Here is a 23432-nt window from a genome sequence, read left to right as displayed (position 1 = left end):
AATTTTAAATGTCTTGCCAAGAACCTATCGACAACTATCTTACTTCATTGCAAGAGAGATGTTTAAGTTAGTGTCAACATGACCATATTTTGCATCTTTTACTGACGAGGTGTAGCTCAAAGATGTTAATCGTCTTGGTTGGCATATATTTATTTCACAATATTGTTATCGGTTGACAGATATGGTGTCTCGCCTCTTTTGTGTGGAGTTTATCTTATGCTGTTGTAATTCTCACCCCCCCAAAAACAAAAAAACCAAACACATATTTTATTTTTAAATATTAAAAATATTTTTACATGCATTCATCCAATTGTTCAGTATTCATCATTCATTATATAGTTGGTTGGTTAGTTGTTTTGTTTGTCCACTGGCTTTAAATGATAAAAAGTTGATATGAACTGAATTTCCAACGAACAATTTATTCAACGAAAATACAAGAAAATGAATAAACGCAAAAGAAAAAACCAAAAAAAGCAATAAAAAAAAAAAAAAATATTTTCTACTTTTAGTAATTGTTATATTTCCGTCAGGTTCTAGAATCAGCTAGACAGTAGCTGTTTATTCGTTCCGTATTGTTTGTGTTGGTTATTTTTGCCTGTTGAGAGGCTGTTGTAGTGATTGCATCTTACGAACAAAGAGTCTTTTTAATATGTTCGCAGCGCGGTGCATTTTAAACTCATGATCATAAAATTCATTTTCATTATTCCTCCCTGTTCCCAGTTAACAAAAAAAATTCTGGAAACATCGCTCAACATAAAACATTACCCACAGTCAGTTGTTTTTTACCGTTGAATGACCAAACGCCAACCAAAATAGAATATTTAACTTGGTTCCATACACTTTTTGTAAAAGATTTCGATTTTTTAAGATCATTTTCAAGACATATTTCGAATTCCCATCATATTTACCGGCCATGAACCTTATAAAAAATCACACCCATTTAAATTCAGTTTTTGTCGCTTAAAATTTTTACTTTCGTTGCTAATTCATTCAACGTCGTATAATAAACAAGAATGCTACTTGAAAATTGCTATTTTTCAAAATATTAACAACCTTTATCTATAAAATCTTTTTAGTTTCAGTAAATATATCACCATACAGGTGACATCGGTCAGCCTTCAAACTTAAGCATTTAATTATCCTTCTAAGCTACGTCGACTTTTAAATAATCAGCTTTGGACCGTTGAAAGATGTTGCTTGTGATATTAGCTCAGTTGATGACATAAGTCACACTGGGAGATTAAACTCATAAAATATTAAAGGTAAAACGTAAGATCTTCGGCAAATCTTATAGGAATTGGGGGAGCGACATGGCCGGTACGTGCGGGCTTATGTCTTTGGTTTTTGTACCAAGAAATAACCCCAGCGCTCCTCATACCAAAAAAATGTTGTTGAAATAAACGTTTTCTGTCCAGCCTTTAAACGTCCTCTACGTCGTTTTAAACAATCGATTATTTAAAAAAAGGCGTCAATGTTGTTTGTTATCAGCTTCGTTCATTATCTAAGCCACAAAGTCGGAAGTTAAATCATCAATTATTCAAAGACTTACGACTCATTTGCCGTTTAGTTGGCACCGACCACGCCGCAGCAGACTTATTTTTCACACATAATAATTTCTGCCTTGGTTTCTATGAGGACCTTAATTTAGTTAGTAATTTTCAAACGCAAATCTCTAAATTTAACTCCAGCTAAATAATAGAACTCATCAGTGTGTTTTTCCGCAGTAGGATACCCAGTTGGAGATATGTTTTTCACCTCCCAGCTTTAAACATTCACAGTGATGTAAAGACAATTCAACATGAAGGCTTCTCAGGTAATCCCGTGAAACTGGCGTGAAATCTTCTTTCATTTTTGCAAAGGCTAACAGGGTATTATTTCTTTCTTTCTTTCAGTTGAAACTCTCTGTAGCTTTACTGTGCTTTGTTTGCAAGTTCAGCGTCAGAGGTAACTATATTTCAATCCTGATGAACATTTTGTTTTCCCTGATAATTATTTGTAAACCTAAAAATTTAAATCATGATCTCATTCCTTTTTTTTAAACGTTTTCCAATATTCATAGTATTGAAGCCGATAACTAAAAAGGAGGAGAGTGTAATATTAGTAAAAATAGTCTATTTATTCGATCGCATTGAAGGATAACTGATAATTCAAGGGAAGATATTATTATTGTTAATATTATTGTTAACAAAACGACTCTCTGGAACCGCTCAGAATCGACTAACAGCTTGAAAAATTACATAAGTTGATACGAAATTATAATGACACAATGCAATATTATTATTATTGATAAAAAAGCTTTTATACAAAAATTGTGTTCATAAAAAAAAAGGAAAAAAAATCAATTTGTTTTGAACATAAAACAATATCCTTAGTTGTTCAGTATTGGAAATTTCGCGTTTCACCCAGTCCAAGAGAAATAAAGAACCTTCTAGAACACTTTGCACGCAGCAGGAGTCCTGTCCCATATTTTATACCAAGCCATCTTCGAAGATTTGACTTGACGATATCCTCTAATAGCTAGTGACACAGAGGTTCACGTAAACAGAAATTTAACATCGAGCCCTAACTTCTACATCCATGTCTACGCACTATTTCTTACTCACTTAAAGGGACTATGTCGAGGATTTTTGAACTTTGAACAGCCAAAATTAATATTTGTGTCGCAGGAAACCTAAAAATAGTGGTCCATGTTAACTGAAAATTGCTATAATATTATTAGAGCACTGAAACTGTTAACGAGCATCTTTGGCTGCGGATGGCTCAGATGGAAACGGATAGCAATAGCCGTAAATTGATTTCTATCCGCAAATTAAGTTATATCTTCCTTTAGATGTTCAAAGCTAGGTAATCAATTTTTACGGGTTAAGTTGCCTACCACTAATGTCGGAACAGTTTAGACCACCCTGTGATAGCTCCTTTAATTCGCCTTTTTTCGACGTTTTTGCTTGTTTACAAGCAAAAATGGTAGAATAGGGGTTAGTAGACAAAATTTGGATCCACATATTTGTAAACTCTCAAGGGACTTTTTTAATTTCTCAAGGGACTGTTTTAATTTCTCAAGGGATTACTTTCCGCTGTGGGTGATCACTTGCGATTTCGTGGAAAAAACGTGACTTGTCACATTTACAAACGTTATATAACAATTTTAAAAGTGACATGTCAGCTTTCTTATCTCAACGCACGTGTGTCTGAAAGGCGATCTATAAAAAGCGTCGCACAAACAATGGATTGCGTAACTAAAACACGAATAAATAATCACTAGCACTTACATCGCGTTGAGAGCAATGTTGCATGAATCGGCTTTACAACATGCGATAGTATCTACGCAGTTCGAGTGGAATTTCAGTCAAAGACAGCAAAATTCTTTCGTATTTCATCTTCAAATATAATTCGAAAGCATTCACTGTATATGTGGCTTTTGTTTAATCCTGGGTCTTGATATCCGACCCTCGCCGAGCCTAGACAAAACGCAGCTTGAGTGTAACGATTTGTTTACGCAATGTTTTCTCCGACAGTAGTCGGAAATATCCGTATTATTTTTTCGTACTTTTTCATGGAGCAATCGTAACGATACGGCCTTGAACACATTGAACAGCGGTCTACCTATAACAATTCAAATATAGCGTCGCAAAAACAAAGCGTCGAACGCATATTTTGCTGTTTCATTTGCTAATTTCGCTGCCGTAATCGACTGCCTCGAAAGGTCCTTGCAGTTTTAAAGTATAGAATTGTCAGATCTCGCTGAAATTTGCACTGTTTATTTGTGTAATGTTAAGGAATATGTGTATAAATACCCGGCGCGAACGAGCCATTTTTGACAAAATTATATGGCTGCATTTCTTCCGCGAAGATAGGAAATTGTTAAATTAAACTACAAAGAAACTGTAATGATAAGTTCGAAGAACAATGCACAGGATAAACCTTCGACTCATACTTCATGCAAAAACGTCGATATCTCGAAGAGACTTTGATTTAAATCCGCCTTCGCTCTCCTAGGGGAGTCGCCTGAGATAACCAGCCCGGGATGACCCAGCTCTACAGGGAATCGTTTATGGTCATGTTACACGAGGCAATTTTTTCCTGCAACTTGCAACGCAACGATGACGACTAAAAAAATACGTCACCAAGGGTGACATGAGTCTAATGCCGTATGGCATAGTGATACAGATTGCGCGGTTTTCGTAAGCCGGTTAAAATTGGTTAGAGGTTTGTGTTCGGGAGTTCAATTTAAAATGCTTATAGCAAGCTAGGGGCATCGTGGATGATTATGGATGAAAACGAAACAGTCATAAATGTTATATGCTTCACAAAATTTAAAGTATGAACAGGAGTTGATGTTACTTCTTCCGTATTGTCCGTAAAAGCAGAAACGATTAAACATTTGGACAAGATTGCGTGACGATTTACAAAAAGCATGTTCATTACAACAAGGGTTGAAGAACTTCACATCGTTTTCTTTCAGATTTTTCACCATTTTGATGATGACTCTTGAAACAGATTTTGCAATAAAAGCACTTGAAATAGTGACTGTTACTCCATTGTACTGTAAGCACTTAGTGACAGATTTTCCTAAAAACGGGTGTAAATGCTCACGTCAATATAATGATGACCTTTTGAACGCTGGAAACTAGGCAATTATTATCGAGCTACCATACACAGGAGCGAAGACTGTTTATCATGATGTACAAATTTCGCGAATCATCACTTCCATATCAATGTAACCATTTTATGATTTTTCTAGCTGTAAGAAGAACTTAAGATCTCTGAGAGTCGTAAAAGCATGAAATTCGATTTCAGTGTATGGCAAAGGCCGGGACAGTGTAATACTGCAAAGCGGCCAAACAAACGCATTTTGATTTAGTCGCGTAACTTGATTTACATTTATCCATGTACATCTTTTATTTTTGAAGGTTTTTGTTTGCACTGTAAAGAAAAAATTGGTCAAAATTCGAATGACTTAAATACAAAAACCGAGGTAAAGTTTTCTATTTTTTAAAACAAAATAAATATTTGGTCGCATTGTGTAAATAAACGCGAGTCGCCGTCGAAATATTTTTTTCTCAAAGACGTCTTGCTTTTTAAGCAAGACGAAAACACAAGTGCTTAACTGAACTGAGAACGAAGATTTATTTTCACAAAAAGCTTACAAATGTCTTAACTGGAAAATTATTTTGTCCTGTTCAAGTGTTGAATAATCGTGACTTGAGAAAGAACTTTTAATTATGCGTGGGAACACGTGTCGCTGATTGGCTGTTTTTAATTGAAACTAATCGTGCGTGTCCGTACGGAGTCCGTTCTTGCAGCTGATCATTGTTTTCTACATTACAGCGAACGATTATCGATCCCGAACCATTCCCTTGGGATTGCTAACAGCTTTTTTCATATAACAAAGAGTCTAATGCGCATGCGCAAAGCGCACGCAAGCATTAGACTCAAAAATTGCAAGTTTCAAAAGGGGGTGCCACACACTCGCAATTTTTGTTCGCAATTTGTAACTGACGCACCCATTAAAAACAATCATCTTGAAATCTCCTCCTAGCAAAAGGCAAGCTCTGATTGGCTGATTTCAACAAAGTTGCATTGCAAGTTGCGCTTGGCATGTTGCACGCGGCAACTTGTCTCGCAATGTTGCGAAAAGTAGAGGACAGTTCTACTTTTCTTGCAATTCGCAAAGCAACATTTTGTTGCATTGCAGGTTGCAAAAATTGGGTGATACCCGTGAATTTTTTTTTCGCATTTTGCAATGCAATGTTTGTTGCGTTTAAAGTTGCAGGAAAAACCGCCTAGTGTAACATGGCTTTTATTCTCTTTCGATCTTTGTTGCTCGGTTTTGAATTTCTGATCGAATTTCAGAGGAGCGAGCAAAAAAGGAAAGCCGTATCACACAGGTTACTATAAACAGAGCTTGAAAAAGGTGTCATGTCAAAAAAGAGACGTTTCAGAAATAACTTCTTCATCAGTCGCTAATAAACCGTTGATAAAATCAAACAATTAAGAATAAAAATCAGCGATAATAATTTCAAATGACGTTTCGATAAATCGTTTATCATTTTCAAATTCTAAAAGTCAGGCCTAGTTCAGACATCGTGCTCCTGCCGTGCCGAACTAAATTCAGGAATTAAGTTCGACAAAAGCACGGCAGAAGCACGGCGTCTGAATCAAACTTTTGAATTGAGTTCGGCAAAGCAATTTAGTTCGACACGGCATGTCGTGCCGCACGACTCTGGCACGGCAGCGGTTCAAACGTCGTGCTTTTGCCGCACCAAACCAAATTCATAAATTATATTAATGTATTTTGGCGGGATTACGTTCCCGCGAGGAGTTACGAGGAGACCCGAGAATAATTCTCCATTACGGACCATGCGCACAACCTCGTTCCCAGGGTCTTCTCCGTTTTAGCCGCCATTTTGAAAACGGGGAAGACCCTGGTGACGATGTTTTACATCGTCACCAGTTGCATACTTAAAAGTATGCAAATTGAATTTTATTCTTGCCAGACGGCAAAAACCATGGCGGCCAGCCAAAGGAATACAATGAACATTTTTCTGCTAAAAAGCACGTCAAGGATGTTTCATTCAACGAAGTACATGACACTAATGACAGGGAGCAGGGCGAAGAAGAACTAGCGGGTCTAAATCCAAAATAAGCAAGTTTTCGGAAACTAGTCGGGCATACAAACAAACATTCGCCGTACTTGCAAAAGGAAAAGTTTTTTCTGTTGCTTTTCTTTGAGTTTTTGCTGCAATTTGGAAAACGGCGCCATTTTTGTTGGATCACCGCTGACTAATTGTTACGTAGATTCAGTACTCCTGTATTTGGTACGACTCTGGCACGACGTCTGAATCAGAGTCGTGCTTCTGCCGTGCTACAGTCGAACCTAATTGCAATTTAGTTCGGCACGGCAGGAGCACGATGTCTGAACTAGGCCTCAGATTCTTGTGAGTTCTTTATATACTGAGAATGCGTGAGAAAGTCTCGTTGCATATGATTAAAGACTCTACAATGTGGAATGTAGAGAGTGTTAATTACGTACTAAATAGTTTTGCTTTAATTGAGTCAGATTGAGTGTTCAGTTTAGGCTTCATTTCTTGGATGAAGAGCATTTTGTAGATTAAGCATTCAAATTTCCCGTGTCATTGTCGTTCGAATTTACGCGCGTAATCGGGTAGATGGATTAAACATGTTGCGCGCGCGATCTTTCTCAGTTTTAATTAGACAAAAAGATATATTAATTAAACATTAATTCAATGTTCAAGCTCCTGTGGGCTAGTGTTCCGAGTTGAAAGATGAGTCGCCTTTCCTTTCGTTGTTTTGTTGCCGATCCTCTTTTCACTTGCCTTACCACAGGCACTCTTATAATGTCTTGGATGTCGTTGTGCTCGGGAAGATTGAAGTGTTCGGCAATAGGGAACCCACCCCCTTGGTAGCTGGAGTTTTGATTGTGACCCTCCACTATACGCATGTGCTCACCGAAACGGTCCCCAAATTTGAACCTACGACCAGTTTCGCCAAAGTACATCCCATAGGTTACTCGTGGTTACTATCTGCCTAATTTATTTGACACTTTCAGGAAATCCTTGTGAACTTGATGATTACAAAGATCTGAACGGAGGTGATCGCTCCGAGGGCTACAAAGGTGCAACAGACAAGTGCGATTCTGAAGATCTTGCAGATGAATGGCATTACTGGTACAAAGTATCTGGAAACGCAGGAAATGCCCTGGCTTCTACCAACGCTCCTCAAAAAGATTCGTATTGCGGAACAAAGGACCGGCTGTATCTCAAGGATGCTCATCCAGCCTATAGTGAAGGCGAGGCCACTAAAAGAGTGTGCGTAGCTCAAGGAAATACGGCATGCGCTAGTGAATTAGATATACAAATAATCAACTGCGGTGCTTTCTACTTGTATAAGCTCGTTGATCTGAGGAACTGCTCAGGCGACTCCATGGCGTTACTGCACTAATGGAGAAGGTGAGTTATAAAGATAAGTTGCATATAACTGAAAGATGGTTCAACTGGAAATAAATTCCTGAATAGGAAACCCACACGATAAATAATGGTAATAGGAATGAGTGGAGACCAATTCGGTCTGCAAGCGTACGAGAGAATAAGAAAATCGGACGACCGAGTATGATTGCAGACAGAATTGGACGACACGAAGTCCTGTTGCCAATTAATCATAAATAGGGAAGCCTCGAGCCAAGTGGCCCATACTGCCGGAACTCCCGTCCAGCAGCTAGGAAATTTTCCCCTGTGGGATGCTGTCCTCGCGGTACCCCCCCCCCCCCAAGCATTTTCGCCGTACCCATTTATACACCTGGGTGGAGAGAGGCACTATGAAGCGAATCCTGTCGAGGATTTATCCTCACTTTAACAAAAAAACAGTTTTAAAACTGAAGGTATTAGGAATATCAGGAGTATTCGTCACAATAAGAAACAAATAAAAAGCGCGCGCATGCGCACACTCCATCTCTGTTATTAGACACCTTGTTATTGAACACCTTGTAATGGACACTTTGCTGCGCGCTCCATCCAGATTCGAGAATTTTGTCATAGTTATGATTAATTACGAAATAAAAAATTGAAGGAAGTAGAATTGGTTTTATTCGATGTTATCGAAGCCGAACCATAGTGGTCGACAATTTCGATGTCTGACGAGTGATATTGTGTTTTAAGTGGCATTTCACATGTCATTAAAGACGCGATCAAAGTCGTTCATCGTTTAGCGATACGCGACGTTGTTACATATCGCGTGCGACTCATGCGAGTCAAAATGGTCGCTGCTACACTGGGCCGTCCTGCTTGTACTTATTAGCATTCGTGTCTAATAAAACAATCATCCTGCTCAATCTTGCCGAATATCGTCTGATTTTAGCTTAGCTTAGCTGCGTGCTTTAGATTTTAGCTTAGCTCGGTTAAGATACACCTCTTATTTATCGAGTTTAAGGTCCGTACTGTACGACACAGACCAAGATTTTTCGCGTCTATTTTTCTATGGCCCAAGCGCAAAGCACACAGGTAACTGGAAGAGTTGCACTGATATTTGTCCGTGGAATTATCTGTTCCTTGAAGATCGAATTTCCTTGAGCTTCGCTCACGGAAAACACTCGCTCCTGACTCCAATCTGTTTCCGATTTATTACTATATTACACTCTTTTTATAAAACATATTTTATAAGAATATCGAAGCTGGATTTGCGAAATTTTAAGAATATATTTTAAGAATAAGGCCGAGGCTGAGACGAGGCTGAGATTTTGAAAAAGCCTGGGATCTGGTTTCCATTGACTATGAATCAAGCCGGATTAACAAAAAAAGCACAAAAAATCTCTAAAAGCTCTAACATCTTTTGAGTTTTCGGTTAGTTCGAGATTATAATTCTGCACTAGTTATCAGGTGTATCTAGTACCGTAGTTACTAACAAGTCTGTTATTTAGACTCCGAGGCCAAATTTAGGGTGCAGAATAATTAGTAAATGACTTGTGATAAATGAAGTTAACAACGACGAGTAGTATAGTAGCAACTTACACTCAAAAACATAACAGAAACTGATATTTGTTTACTGAACTGTTTTCGTTCGTTTTTGTTTGAACAGAGACCGTTACTTGTGAAGGTGTTTCCTGTTCTGGTGGTCTACAGTGTGCGCTGAAAAACAATGGCAAGCAAACTGAATGCGTGTCTGCGTCAGTTGATCCATGCTCGACTAATCCGTGTCAAAACGGTGGTACGTGTAACAAAGATAACTCTGGAGGCTTTACATGCAGTTGTCCTTCAGGGTACACTGGGAATGACTGTGGTACGAGCAGTACAAGTCAGCAACAATCATCAACATTCCAAGAAGAATCTCCGCAAACATCGGTGGAATCACCCCAGCAGAATTCCGTAACGACGACGCAAGTGCAACAACAGCAGTCAGTTGAATCCTCAGCGCAGGCACAAGTAACGACACAGCAAACAGCTGCCGTGCCTTCAACAGCTGCCGTCCATACCATAACGACTACGCAGGCCCAACGACAACAGCAACAGCAGCCTGTAGAAACAACAACACAGGCACAAATGACTACGCGGGTGCAACAACAGCAGTCCGTGGAATCCTCGGCACAGGCACAAATTACAACACAGCAAACAGCTGCCGTGCATTCCATAACGACAACGCAGGCCCAACAGCAACAACAGCAGTCTGTAGTAACAACAACTCAGGCACAAATTACGACGCAAGTACAACAACAGCAGTCAGTGGAATCCTCGGCACAGACACAAATAACGACACAGCAAACAGCTGCCGTGCCTTCAACAGCTCCGTGCATTCCATAACGACTACGCAGGCACAACCACAGCAACAGTCTGTAGTAACAACAACACAGGCACAAATTACAACGCAAGTACAACAACAGCAGTCAGTGGGATCCTCAGCACAGGCACAAATAACGACACAGCAAACAGCTGCTGAGCCATCAACAGGGACTGCCGATCTCAGCAGCATTCCATAACGACAACTCAGGCCCAACAACACAGCAGCAGTCTATAGTAACAACAACACAGGTACAAATTACTACACAAGTGCAACAACAGCAGTCAGTGGAATCCTCGGCACAGGCACAAATAACGACACAGCAAACAGCTGCCGTGCATTCCATAACGACTACGCAGGCCCAACACAGCAGCAGCATTCTGTAATAACAACAACACAGGCAAAATACTACGCAAGGCAACAACAGCATTCAGTGGGATTGTCAGCACGGCGCAAATACAACGCAACACAGCTGTGGAACCATCATCAGCAGCCTCTCCAGCATCCATACTCGCACCACACCTCTTTCATCCACAGGCACAAATACTACACAGCAAACAGCTGCTAAGCCATCATCAGTGGAAAATTTGTCAGCAGCATCTCAGCAGCATTCCATAATGACTACGCAGGCAGTAGTAGCACAGACGTCACATTCCCAAGCGCAACTCCAACCATCTCAACAACCATCTGTCCCGCAGGCACACACCCAGTCACAACAGGAAACTCTCCACCTCTCACTACAATCAACACAGCAACAATTTCAAACGTCAATGCAGATCGCAACACGGAACAACACGACACACAGCAAATTCAGTGGGTGAGTCAACAAAACAAAGTATCAATACTCAACAAGACTCATTACATCCGATCCAGCCAACACCTTCACTTCAAGCATCAGCACATGTAAATGGGTCAACCGTCGTTCCAGGTAATATTATAGACTATATCTTACATTTTGATGTACGCCTGCTCGGCTTCATTGCCACAAATTGAGGCAGACTGAGAAACACAGAATGGACACATGGAGAGGAGGCTGATTAAGCCTAACAACAGTACTTATGGGCTTGCATACAAACTTATTGTCAAACTATGGTTCATGATCACATTGACAAAGGCTATGTCTCGTGTTTTCAGTTAATGTAAGCGTAAAATAGTATCATATGTTTACAAGATAACAAAGCTATCTATAGATATCTGTTGGTTGTGACGTCAGCGATGTCATATGGCGCTATAAAATCCGTCATCTTAGATCTGCCGCCATGTTGAATGCGCGTTATAAAATTACACTGCTATAATACACTAATTCTGCAAAATTACTGAAGGAAATTTAAGAAAATATCATAAAAAGCTAAGGGCACTCAAAAATATCCGCTCGAAGTCAATCTATATTTCTCTGCCTTCATTCTATATCTCCTGTTTTTTTTTTTCAGTGCATGGCAACTGGAGTAGCTGGTCTCCATGGCCTAACTGTAACAAGCCATGTAATGGCGGAGTCAAGATAAGGAAGCGGCTATGTGATAACCCTGAACCAGCTTTTGGCGGGAAAAACTGCGATGGACCGGCAACTGAAAATGAGACCTGTAATTTGGAAAGTTGTCCAGGTATTAATACATAGGTTAGGTTTGGGCATGTATGATAGCAACATTTATCAAGGCCGAGGTTTTTGTTATTAGTAGCAAGTTGTAAAGGTCGAGGTCAGTGGATTACACGAACCAAGGCATTGATTATTTTATGTTATCATGTCTGAAAAGACAAAATTTCATTGCGTTGTATCTTCTTTCATTTTCGTAATCTTCTACGCTTCCCTTAGTGTAGCTTTTTACGCGTGACACACACTTGTCGTCATATCTGCGTGTTTTAATCTTTACGTCATTTTCTATTGCGTCAGAACTTGATGCCAGAGTGAACTAGCTGTATGTTCTCAGACTTTGTAGATATGTTAGGTATTTTTATTGTCATTTATTAGATCTACAGCCCTGACGTTCTCTTGGCCTTTTTCTTCCAAATAGAACTTTTTATAATATTAATGCACTAAAAGAGTCGCATTTTGCCATGAGCCGATTTTTTTCATTTTAGCTGATGAGATTAACTACCAGGTCAGGTTTAAGGACAAAACCTGGAACAGTGACCTCGAAAATCCAGAAAGTCAGCTCTACAGGGAGGTGGAGGATGAAATTCAACAAATGGTAATTATTATGTAACTATTATTAACTGAACCAGTGCCCTATGAGTGCATGTTGTGTGTTAGGTTGTTGCGAACAACCCGTTTCCTGTGATCACACTTCCCAATGTTAATCAGTGTACTTAGCCCGAAAATAGATTGTTTTTGACAATGATAACTGACGCAGTGTTCTCTGGTGCATACTTGGAATTAGTTTTAGAATTTAATTGCCAAGATTGCCTAAGTTAACCCTTTGACACCCAGCTTTTCCCAAAAAAACGCTTTTTTTAGCCGCTAAACTGAAATTTTGGTACTATGGTCTTGAATTTACCTCAACTTTGCTAAAGAAGCACTTTTTTACACTTCAGCAACATTTTGATAAAGATTCTGTGTAAAAACGTACAATATTTTACTTTGGTCCATGCGCATAAGCCAAAATTTGGACTTGTTTTTTTTTTTGCTGCCGTTCCAATTTTTTGCCCCTTTTGCTTCCTTTTTTTTCCGCTTTCTTATTCTACATTACTTTCTACTGCAACGATTTTGCACCAAAAATGGATTATGCTTTTCTTTGATTAGCTCTGTCAGAATGCAACCGATATTCAAAATGAACAGTCCTGTAGAAAGGTCGATCCAAGCTCTGTCAGATTCTTATCACAAAATTTTCCGGTGGGGTTTTTTTTGATGGCAAAAAAGAAAAAAAGAACGCCCCCCCAAAAAAGGCCCCCGCGTTTAGGGGAGAAAAGGGTAAAAATACCCCCAAAATTATTTTTTTTCAAATATCATAAAGCACACCTTTTTAGCTTTAATATAACTTCTATCCACAGAGTTTTTAAAACCATTCATATATGTACTCACGATTCGACTGTGGGAGTGAACGTTTAAACGTTTACAAGTGATTTCTTCTTTATCTCAAATTTTAGATAGTGACTTTTTACAACCAATACGGTGAAGGTGTGACTGTCGAGGTTTTAAGTTTGAGGTAATTTAATATTTTTTTAGTAATTTATTATTACTATTTAACCATTAGTTTTTTTATAGTTTGAAAGTGATTAAGAATGTAGTTAATGTAAATTGAGTGAGATAAAGTAATTTATATAGGTGATAAGGCCTAATGTTATTACCATATTTACGTGAAATACCTTTCTTATCCCATGATTCTCGTAAAATTTCGGACATATAATTAAGCCTGCGGCGAAAAGAAACTATTTAGTCAATATTTCATTCCAAGTTATATGAATGTATAATTATGAATAGCAGGGATTTTTCGCGAACACAATGATGCTAGAAGATCACCTATCCTTTGTTTTTTTTTTACTTTAAAAAGGAGTGGAAGCATCATCGCTAATTTCAACGTCAGCTACCCGTCAATAGATTCTCTACAGATTGTCGTCTTACAAGAAGAACTAGCAGGGGGAACACTGGGTACTTCGTCAGCAGAGTTACTCAACATTACAAGCAATTATGGTAATAACAATAAATATATCATTTTCTGAAATACTGTCAGTTAAGAAAGCCATTATAAATGCATGGGTATGTAAAACACGTGAATTTGCTGGCGATGTAAAAAGATTTACCAGGAGTGGGGAAAATACGTAGACAGCTTGCTTACAGATCTTAAACTGCCAACAAAGTGTACCCCACTCCTACGTTTGCGGGTTTTCGAGAGAAATGGTTTCTATTTCTAGTGATAACATAAACAGTTCAAGTTCTTTAAAAATGTATTAGATGAAGCCTCTATGCGTACCATAGACACCATTGCAAAGATGATTGAACGCGTTAAGAAGATACAGCCAGGCTTGGAGAGTTTCAGGTTTCGTTTAACCAATTACAGAAAGCGAGCTTAAAAGCCATCATGTTGTTACTGTTTGAATAACATGTGTTCCTTTTGTTTCACAAATCATTTAATCGACTTCGTTTGTGGTACACTTAACTTTAATGTAGTTTTCATGTTCTCTCCGCGCAGTGCCAAACCAAGCTCCAGCTATTCTGGAATCAAACAGTACCACTTCAACGACTATTGAAATTAAGTGGTTAGAGGTTACGCAACTAAATTCAGCGCCTCTTCTGGGCTACGTAATCGTTTACAAGGAAATCGACAAAAAGTTTCACGTTGATACTATGAAATCAGTAGCGCCAACACCGCGTGAAGCAGTGTTAGAAGATTTGAAAAAGTTTACAGATTACACCATACGAGTGTATGCTTTCACGAGAAATGGAAACGGAGTGGCGAGTGAACCCTTCTCTTTAAGAACTCAGGAAGACGGTAGGTTTACATCAGGCTTTTTCCGATAAGATTCTTAAAATTGCTAAGAACGTGCACGACATGAGGTCAATAAGCAGATTGCAAATTCAATGTTAAATAAGCTTCTTCACCAGGCACAATTCGAAAAGACAACGGTCTGTCCTTCGCAAGAATTTCATATTTTATCTTTAAAAAATCTTTTAAATAATATAATGCCAAAAAGTGCATAGATAAGTAGTGCTTATTAAATAATAAAATGACAATAAATTGTCATAAATGAAGGGTCTATTATGCATATTTTGACGGTGAAGTGACGATTCGCGATGACAAAGGTGTTGATAATGCTGAAGATAGTGATGGTGATGATAATTGCGCTGATGATTATTATTATAATGGTCGTTTTCACACTAGAAGACGGACAAATCGTCTAGACGGGCGAAGTCCTCTGACGATTTGTTCGTCTAGCCTGAATTTACGACGGCTTTTTGACTTGTCCGTCTAGACGACCAAGTCGTCCTCGAAAAATTGTCTTCCCAGATGGCCAAATCGACGGCCAAATTCAGACGACTTGTACGCCCAAAATCGTGTCCGTCCCGTTTTCACACTAAGACGATTTGTCTGTCTCAGACGATTTGTCCGTCTCTAGTTTGAAAACGGTCAATTACGACGACAATGATGATTAAAATAGGGGACGAAGACAACAGTTTTGATGATTAATACAATGGGGGGGGGGGGGGCGGGGGGGGGGGGCGTAAGTGTTAATAAGATAACGACTATCGCCATAATTGTGCCTATGACGGCAAGGATGTTTACAATGACTAGCACTGTGATAATATATAGCATGATGATAACGAAATGGCAGTGAAAATGACAACATTGTATTTTTTTGCAGTTCAAATACCTTGTTGTTGTTGTTGATAACAATTAATTTGAAAAAGACCAACCTGCCTCTATCAATTAACTATAAATTTTACTTTTCTATTGCCATTAGTGCCCAGTGAGTCCCCACCGAACACTATTGTCAAAGCTACAAGTTCAAGCACAATTGAAGCTCGCTGGAAACCAATCAACCAAGACTACGTGCATGGAGTACTCTTGGGATACGAAGTTAGATACGCAAAGAATGACGAGATACCACTGACCTGGGAAACCAAGGCACTGGATGAAGACACACGCAATATAGTATTACGTGATCTCGCGAAATTCTCTCCGTACAAGGTGGTGGTTTGTGCAAAGACATCTAAGGGATGTGGCAAGGAATACTCAGCTATTGTTCATACCTGGGACGATAGTAAGTTGGCTACTGTTTGCCAAAGTAACTGAGTCCAATGTTGATATTAAAATAAAGGGGGGAAAAAGGGGCGTTATGGGGTAATCTCCCGGCGGCCCCCGCTTTTTCCCAAAAAAAAAAAAAAAAATTTTTACCGCGATGCTTTCGGGGACCCCGGGCCCGCGCCATTTTAAAAGAAAAAAACAAACTCAGCTTAACACATTCCAAAACCGACACTTGTTTCCTCACTAAGTCTACGGTCAGGCCGAGGCAGCCCAGAGAACCGGAGAAAATCTCGGGTTCTAGATCTGTAGCAGAGGCGACCAGGACAATTCTTAGTCTCCCTGGATGGGGTTCCAGTCCATCACGGAACCTTGCTCAACTAAATTCTAAAGTGTAGGGCGTACTTTCTTTGCCAATCCCCTTTGTACCTGGTCATTCAGAAGCGCCAATGTTGCCCTTGTCGCCAATTATGTCCTGGAACATGCCATATCATTTATTTCTTTGTCAATTTTCCCGCCTATCGCGACGAAAGAAGGGAGAAAAACAAAGGACAGAAGTTAGAATTCACATATCCTTTACTTTGAAATTTGACCTTGGACAGGGCGTTACACACAAATAAAACTTAAAATCGACAACCAGTTGCCCTTTAATTATTCCGCAATACTGTATGTTTCGTGATTTCTGTTTTTATTAAGTTCTTTTTTCCTCTTTCAAAGTACCCAGCATGCCTCCACAAGGCGTGACGGCACAAAACCTGACATCCGAATCGTTTATCGATGTTACCTGGAGTCCAGTCCCTGATGGTCATGTCAACGGTATTCTGTTAGGCTATTCCATCAAGTATCAAAGAATTCTAACAGCCGACTGGGAAGTGTTCGACACAGAAGAACATGCGCTCACACTTAAACCAACCGACCTTGCGATTTCCCTTCGTGTTCAAACGTACTCGACCTACTGGATTCAAGTGGCCGCTTTCACTCGGAAAGGCATGGGCCCGTATAGTCACGTATACGCTGGTAAGTGCTTGTAAATGTGGGTAGATGGCGGCAAGGGGAGGAAGGGTGGGGATAGCGACAGGGTTTTCGCGTAGTGCAAGAGGCGGACTTAAAATCCAGTAGCTCCAAGCTAAAGCCTTCTCGCTCACTTCGACTACCAGCTGCTTTATTTTCGGTGGTCTCGAGTTCATCGCCATCGCCATGCTTGTAAAATAGCCAACTAATCACCCTTCTGCCAGTTGGGATTCGAGGTTATGCTATACTGGTTTATGTTAGTCCTTTAAACCCCATTTGTGGAGTGGTCAGTTGAGATCTTTATATAAATAGATTCTGCTATAGCTATATTACATATAGGTATTAGAATAATCGAACGAGTGCAGTGAGAGATATCGCAATGCTTTATTTGTTGTTGGTTGCAGAAACCTGCCGTTGCCCAAACATCCTCTACACAAACTACTGGTCGACATCTCCATACCTTAAGATAAATGACAAGGACCAGAACTTGAAGGAATCTTCAGTGGAATTGTCACTGATATGATCCATACAGCTTGTGGTATATGTCCAGGCCACGGCGGTGACGGGCGTACCAAAATAAACATAGAATCAAACGGGAAAGAAAAAGGGTCCGCCAAGAAAAGCGTCTTAGAAGTACTCAATGACATCGATGAAGTTCCTCAGATAAGTTTCCCAATCTACGGCAACAAATACATCACAAGATACCTGGCGGACTATGCCTATATCAACCTTGTAGAGTCCCCTGGGGTGGCTTTTATTGCGACTAAAAAGCCTCCTGGGTCTGCTGCTATGAACATGATAAACGCCGTGATGGATTGTGTCCCAATGATCGTTTTGTCAGCTTGCATGGCTTATATATCAGGATTTGTCATTTGGGCTTTGGTAAGTAAATGCTCTCCCTCCCACCCTAAAGGTGTTATCCAATAGTTCTTTGGGATGTTACATTTATGATCTCCGCAACAATGACATCATTTTTTCATCATCAGGATTCAAAGTATAATCCAGAAGAATTTCCACCCAGTTTTATTAAAGGCGTTGGTGAAGGATTCTGGTGGTCTTTCATCTCCATGACTACTGTCGGGTAGGCATAATTATTTAACAGGCATTCTTTAACATACGAAATTGCTGTTAAGAACGTCGAGGCTGAAAAATTTTATGAGAGTATTGAGACAAGAAATTCATCATGTTTAAGATGGGTTTGAATAGGGGCACGCAAACCCGCCAATCGAACTAAATTTTCTTTGGCCAAATCCCGTCAACAATTCCGCATACATACCGACGAAAACCGACCAAAGTGTTTATAGTATCCACGATCTCAATCTTGAAATGATGGAGTTTCAGAACAAAATGCTCAGCAAATCCTTTATTAACATGGCTATTTAATAGGCCAAATCCCTCGATACTGCGAACCTATTCGCCGTCCCGGCTTAACATTGTTTTTCGAAAATGACGATTTCAGTTCGAAATATAAAATACATATTATGACAGCATCATTTTCATTACTTGATAGTCCAACGCGCAAAATTTGTAATGAAATTAACTCCATTAATAAGCTTGCTCAACCGTTTATATCTATGTTTTTGAAATTTGGTTTTGATATCACCTTCTTTTTACGTCAACAGATATGGAGACCGGTCGCCCCGCTCTATCCCTGCCCGTATTTTTGGTATCATGTGGACACTGACTGGACTTGTTATTATTTCCATTCTGATTGGTGCAATTGCCTCTTCTCTAACGTCTGTTACTGTGGAACAGTCTATCATGCTCTATGGCTTAAAAGTAGGTACCCACGAGGGTAGAGAAAGAAATTTTTCAAACACTCTTCTTAACAATTAGACGGCAAGCTCGAGTCATCTGCTGATAGTTGGCGCGGGGCGAAGCCCCGAGTCAACTATCAAAAGCCGGTAGAAACCGAGAGCGAGCCGTCTAATTGTTTTAGCATAACCCAGCTGCCGATCTATTAAACACAAAATGTAGCCAGAGTTTATTATTTCAATGTTTTGTTGACAAAATTCCTCAAAAAACTGAGCATGTGCACCAAGCGCCGTCTAACGACCGATAGAAGGCACCTGTGTAGCCAATCAGATCGCGCGTTTTGCCAATAGACGACAACTGGGTTATGCTAATTGGCATTAGTAGAAACTCAACCGTGTTCTATTGAAAATCCGCGAATCTGATTGGTTCTCCACTGTTTTCTATTCGCTGATGGAAAACGATTGCGCGCTCGTTGCTCATTTAAAAAATTATTTTTCTTCATTTTTGGCTTTATAAGAACGTAAAATTGTAGGTTTTTTGCCTGCAGTCCTATAAGACTTCTACTAAAACAATTAGACTACTCGCCCTCGTTTTCCATAAGCGATAGTCTATTCGCTCATAGAAAACTTGGGCTCGTAGTCTAATTGTTAATTAGTAGAGTGTGGAATTAGTGGCATTAGTGCTGCATTAGTAGGGTGTGGAGGATATGAATAAACTGTGATAGGGATTTTACAGTGCAAATCTACTTTATTTTAGCACTTCTTTGCTGGTATAATTTTTTTTAAAACTGCTTTTACACTTGAACACTAACCTAGAAAAGCGGATGATACTAGGAAAGAGTTAGTGAGCTGTTTCTTCTGTTTTGTTTAATATAGATCGGAGCCATTCAGGATTCTGTGGAACATCGCCTTGGAATTCTCAAGAACGCAAAAGTAAACGAAGGTACGAGTAATAAATAAAGAACCACTTCGGATCGAGAGGCCTGGTTTGGAGCCTGACCTAATATTTTTCAAACCTTTACCTCTGCCACCCAAGAAGCATAAATGAGTTATGGTGAATTGTCAGTACTACCTGACAGAACTAAAAGAAGTACCAATGATGGACTAGTACCCTCCTTGGGAGCCCTTCCCAGGGGTTCCAAGGAACAATGAATATGGCCATAAAATAAATGTGAACAAAGACGTAACAGGAGAATAAAGCTTGGAACACGGGAGAAAAATCTGTGTTTCTGATATTTTAGGGAACGGGGATCACAAAAATGGAAATACTTTTAGGGAACAAGTGAACACAAGATACTTTTTTGGGGAAACAAGGGGACATGGACTCAAACCCACCCACGGAGGGGGCTCACATGGGAAAGTAAGGGGAAGATACCTATCGCCATATGGCAGCAGTCTTGGTTACTTCATGCTTATCAACCTGATTTTGTTTTCACTAATCTATTTTTCACGATTATTGGATCCACAGAAAAAAGCTACAGCAACGTGGAAGAAATACGAGCAGCGCTGGAAGATGGAGAGATCGATGGAGCTCTGTTGGACACATACGTGGCTGCAGAACATAAAGAAACACTTTTCGACGAGAAAATATTTGTGAAAGACGTTCTGGACCGGCCGTTTGGCTACGGTGTGGTATTGTCAGGAGCGGCTGTAAACGTGGAGCAAAGATGTCGGGATTACATTAACTTGCAAATAAGTGAAATATTCAACATCATCCAGAATATGACAAAAACACTTGACGTAAGTATTTTAATTTGTTATGGAGTAAACTGTCTGTCGAAACCTCTAACAGTTGTCACTCTCTCTTAATGGACAACTCTAAAGGACGGACACCTCTTTCAGACAGACAATGGTGTTGGTCCCGTCCCTGCCGTTTTTAGTAATTTTACTGTAACTAAACTCAGCTCCCTGTGAGACGGACAGCTTTAATTCATAAGACAGTTGGAGCCGATTCCGACAATGTCAATTTAAGAGTGAGTTGACTGTATACAATCGGCTATGGATTAAAGAAAAATTTAAAGACAAGCTTATAGACACATTATGCTCGTCGGAAGGTTTAAAAATGCCAAAGAAAAGGTTTCAAAAGGAAAATTTCTGGTGACGTGACTCAAGAAAATTTTAACCTCCAAGAGGTACAAACTTAGACCACATTATATATATATATATGCTGGACACACATTCATTTATTAGACCACATTTTATTGATAAACGAAAAATGAAACTGTTAAGCCAAGGGGCACAGTCCAAACAAAAATCTTCTCTTTTAGCTTTCGTTTATTTGCATTTTACTTTGAAAACGTTACCCTAAAACATGAATGTAACAACTGTGACAATTTGGAATGTAAAATGTAATTTATCTACCAACGTTGCACAGAAGAGCTCAGAAGCTCTTAAAGACGTGTACTTGTATCCAAGATCGAATTAGAATTTGGAATGTTGGTTTTTGTGGAGGGCAGAAAATCGGAGAACCCGGAGAACAACCTTCGGTGCAAGAACGTGAACCAACAACAAATTCAACCCACATATGGCACCTGGCCGGAATCGAACCCGGGCCACATTGGTGGGAGTCGAGCGCTCTCACCACTACGCCATCCCTGCTCCCCCTAAAATGAAACACCTCTAGCAATACAAAAACACAATTTTTAGACGTCCCCCACGTCCTCACAACCATTTCGATATTGTTTTTTTTTTTCTTGACGTTTTTTCTACAGGCGCCTGCTTCAGATGCTGGAGTGGAGCAAAGTACAGGACTGTTTGATAGCTCATCTGAGATGTTCCGTATGTCCATGATTTTCCTTCTTGGTATCTTGGGCGTGGCTGTCTGTATCGGACTTGCCTATCAGTATTTAATATTTGTGCCACGGAGAAACAAAGGTAAAGGAAATTCATTGTGCTCGTAGTAAACCTTGTGATCGAAATGACAATCAAATCACACGAGTACCTTCATTGAAAAAACCTCTATTCTCTATTTTCCAATTGCCCATAATGCAGTTTGTTTGCCCCCCAAATTTTGCATAAACTATTGTTTTTGAAAATATGTAGTCCTCCCAAGAGAATTTGAAAACAACAGTTTATGCAAAAATTTGGGGGGCAAACAAAGTGTATTATGGGCAATTGGAAAATAGAGAATATTTATCTCGTCTTTTATCTCATCTTTCGTCATGGACTAGAAAGTATAATACTTGTCAGAAATTTGGAGATATTAATTCATTTGCAAATTCTCAAACACAAGGAAACACTTAGCTGATGCTCATTAACCTACCGGACAAAATTAGTGATAACAAGTCATCCGATGATCTCTGTTAGTCGTTGCAAGTTCCTGTTGGTATTTGGTGAACCTCGGTCATTCCTCAAAAAAGCTTCGTGACTCTTCGGCGAAGTTTTGCTCTCTACAACAATTATTTTTGCCTAAACTTATTCGAATTCAGCAAGTATACCATTAATATAATAACTTTAGAAAATATTGACAAGGTTCACAACATTTCTCAAGCAGAGATCTAGAGGAAGCTATCATTAAATACAAAAGACAGGAACTTAGATGATAAGATACCTCTGCTAGTTCGTAAGGAAAGGACAGAATTATTATAATTATTTTAACTTTACCATTTGTTTTAGTTTCAGAAAACCTTTCGAAAATATCCACTTCAAAACTGGCTTACAGAGAAGCTCTCGTAACAGAGATGAAAGAATTTGTAGACGCGTTCTACTCTGAGATGATTAAGAAGATCTCTTCGATTAAAAAGGAGCAAAGACGAGAGATAAGAGACAAAAAAGAGGAGAAGAAATATTGGAATCTAGCTAGTAAATGCACCCACCTTTTCAAAAAATGCCCAGAAGATATGGGTAACAGTAACCCAAAAGTTTCAAGCTGGGCGAGTGAGAAGCAGTATGAGTTACATAAGCAGCTTTTTCATCTTGTCTCGGAAAGCAGAAGTCAAAGGCAAGTTCAAGAATGGGAATTACCAAATACCCCCGTTCCAAACCCTGCAGCCTGTGATTCTTCAAGATTTGGGAATGCTTTTCTCACGAAGGCATTTACTAATAGCGCCATCTCTACAAGTGATGTTCAATATAAAGAATCTTCGTGTTAAGTCAAGAGTTGGGACACCTTAAGCATCTTATGCTTGGGGGACCTCTCTGGGACCTAATAGGCTGAAATATTCCTCCAATTCATGCTATCCCATCTCAGACCAGAGAACTTATTTGTGTGTGTGTCTCCTCCATACGAGAACAATCATCTCATATATAACAACGGAATCTCTCGAAACATTTATTTTTCCAATATAAAAACTATCACAAAGAAATTCTAAACATAAAAAGCACCTTTCATTAAGACTAACAGACCAGTCCCCCTTCCATCCGAGAGGCGTATTAACTTTAAGCCTTACCGGGGGAGGGAAGTTAGGGAGAAGGAGGTTCGGCAAACGTTAAAAAACTGCTGGTGTATATTCAACGTGATGTGTTTTCAGATTTCTGACACTGTAACCAAAGACGAGATGACTATCTAGTACATCGACAAATAAAAGTGTTTATACTTTTCCTTGATGTTATGTCGTTTACTCTCTAGATAGTGAATGCTCGCCTTTTTATTATTAGCCATTCCAAGTTTAAAGGCATGACACACAGCTAGTGGGCAGTGCGAAAGTTGACAATTCATATTGAAACTTAGATGGACTAAGTTGAGGGAAGGCTTGCTGGAAGGAAA

The 23432-nt window shown here is 39.4% G+C and overlaps 1 protein-coding gene and 1 pseudogene across 2 annotated transcripts; both read left to right on the top strand.

Annotated features, from left to right (window-relative positions):
- The first annotated feature begins 1745 nt into the window (after positions 1 to 1745).
- On the top strand, positions 1746 to 10443 carry LOC144628789 (uncharacterized). Its single transcript, XM_078486903.1, has 5 exons — positions 1746 to 1813; positions 1893 to 1944; positions 7571 to 7891; positions 9592 to 9963; positions 10117 to 10443. Exons 1-5 carry the CDS (start codon positions 1799 to 1801, stop codon positions 10308 to 10310), a joined length of 954 nt encoding a protein of 317 aa, XP_078343029.1. The 5' UTR covers positions 1746 to 1798; the 3' UTR covers positions 10311 to 10443.
- A 1924-nt stretch (positions 10444 to 12367) lies between these two features.
- Positions 12368 to 23110, top strand: LOC144628884 (uncharacterized; annotated as a pseudogene). Its single transcript, XR_013566296.1, has 13 exons — positions 12368 to 12473; positions 13369 to 13427; positions 13773 to 13912; positions 14412 to 14711; positions 15682 to 15981; positions 16680 to 16979; positions 17378 to 17855; positions 17960 to 18054; positions 18596 to 18752; positions 19604 to 19670; positions 20196 to 20467; positions 21439 to 21601; positions 22343 to 23110. The product of XR_013566296.1 is annotated as an uncharacterized LOC144628884 (transcript).
- Positions 23111 to 23432: the final 322 nt, after the last annotated feature.

Source organism: Oculina patagonica, chromosome 10 (genome assembly GCF_052425735.1).
Source record: "Oculina patagonica isolate OP01 chromosome 10, crgOcupat, whole genome shotgun sequence".
In the NCBI taxonomy this organism is placed as follows: Eukaryota; Metazoa; Cnidaria; class Anthozoa; order Scleractinia; family Oculinidae; genus Oculina; species Oculina patagonica.
Note: the sequence above shows the minus strand (reverse complement) of the source record. Positions and strands in the feature narration are given on the sequence as shown.

Bases quoted from the DNA above. Each gene is read 5' to 3' on its own strand.
- LOC144628789 (XM_078486903.1), top strand. The intron at 7,892-9,591 runs GTGCTTTCTACT...TTGTTTGAACAG, and splicing joins TATACAAATAATCAACTGCG to AGACCGTTACTTGTGAAGGT. The intron at 9,964-10,116 runs CTTCAACAGCTG...AAATTACAACAC, and splicing joins ACAGCAAACAGCTGCCGTGC to AGCAAACAGCTGCCGTGCAT.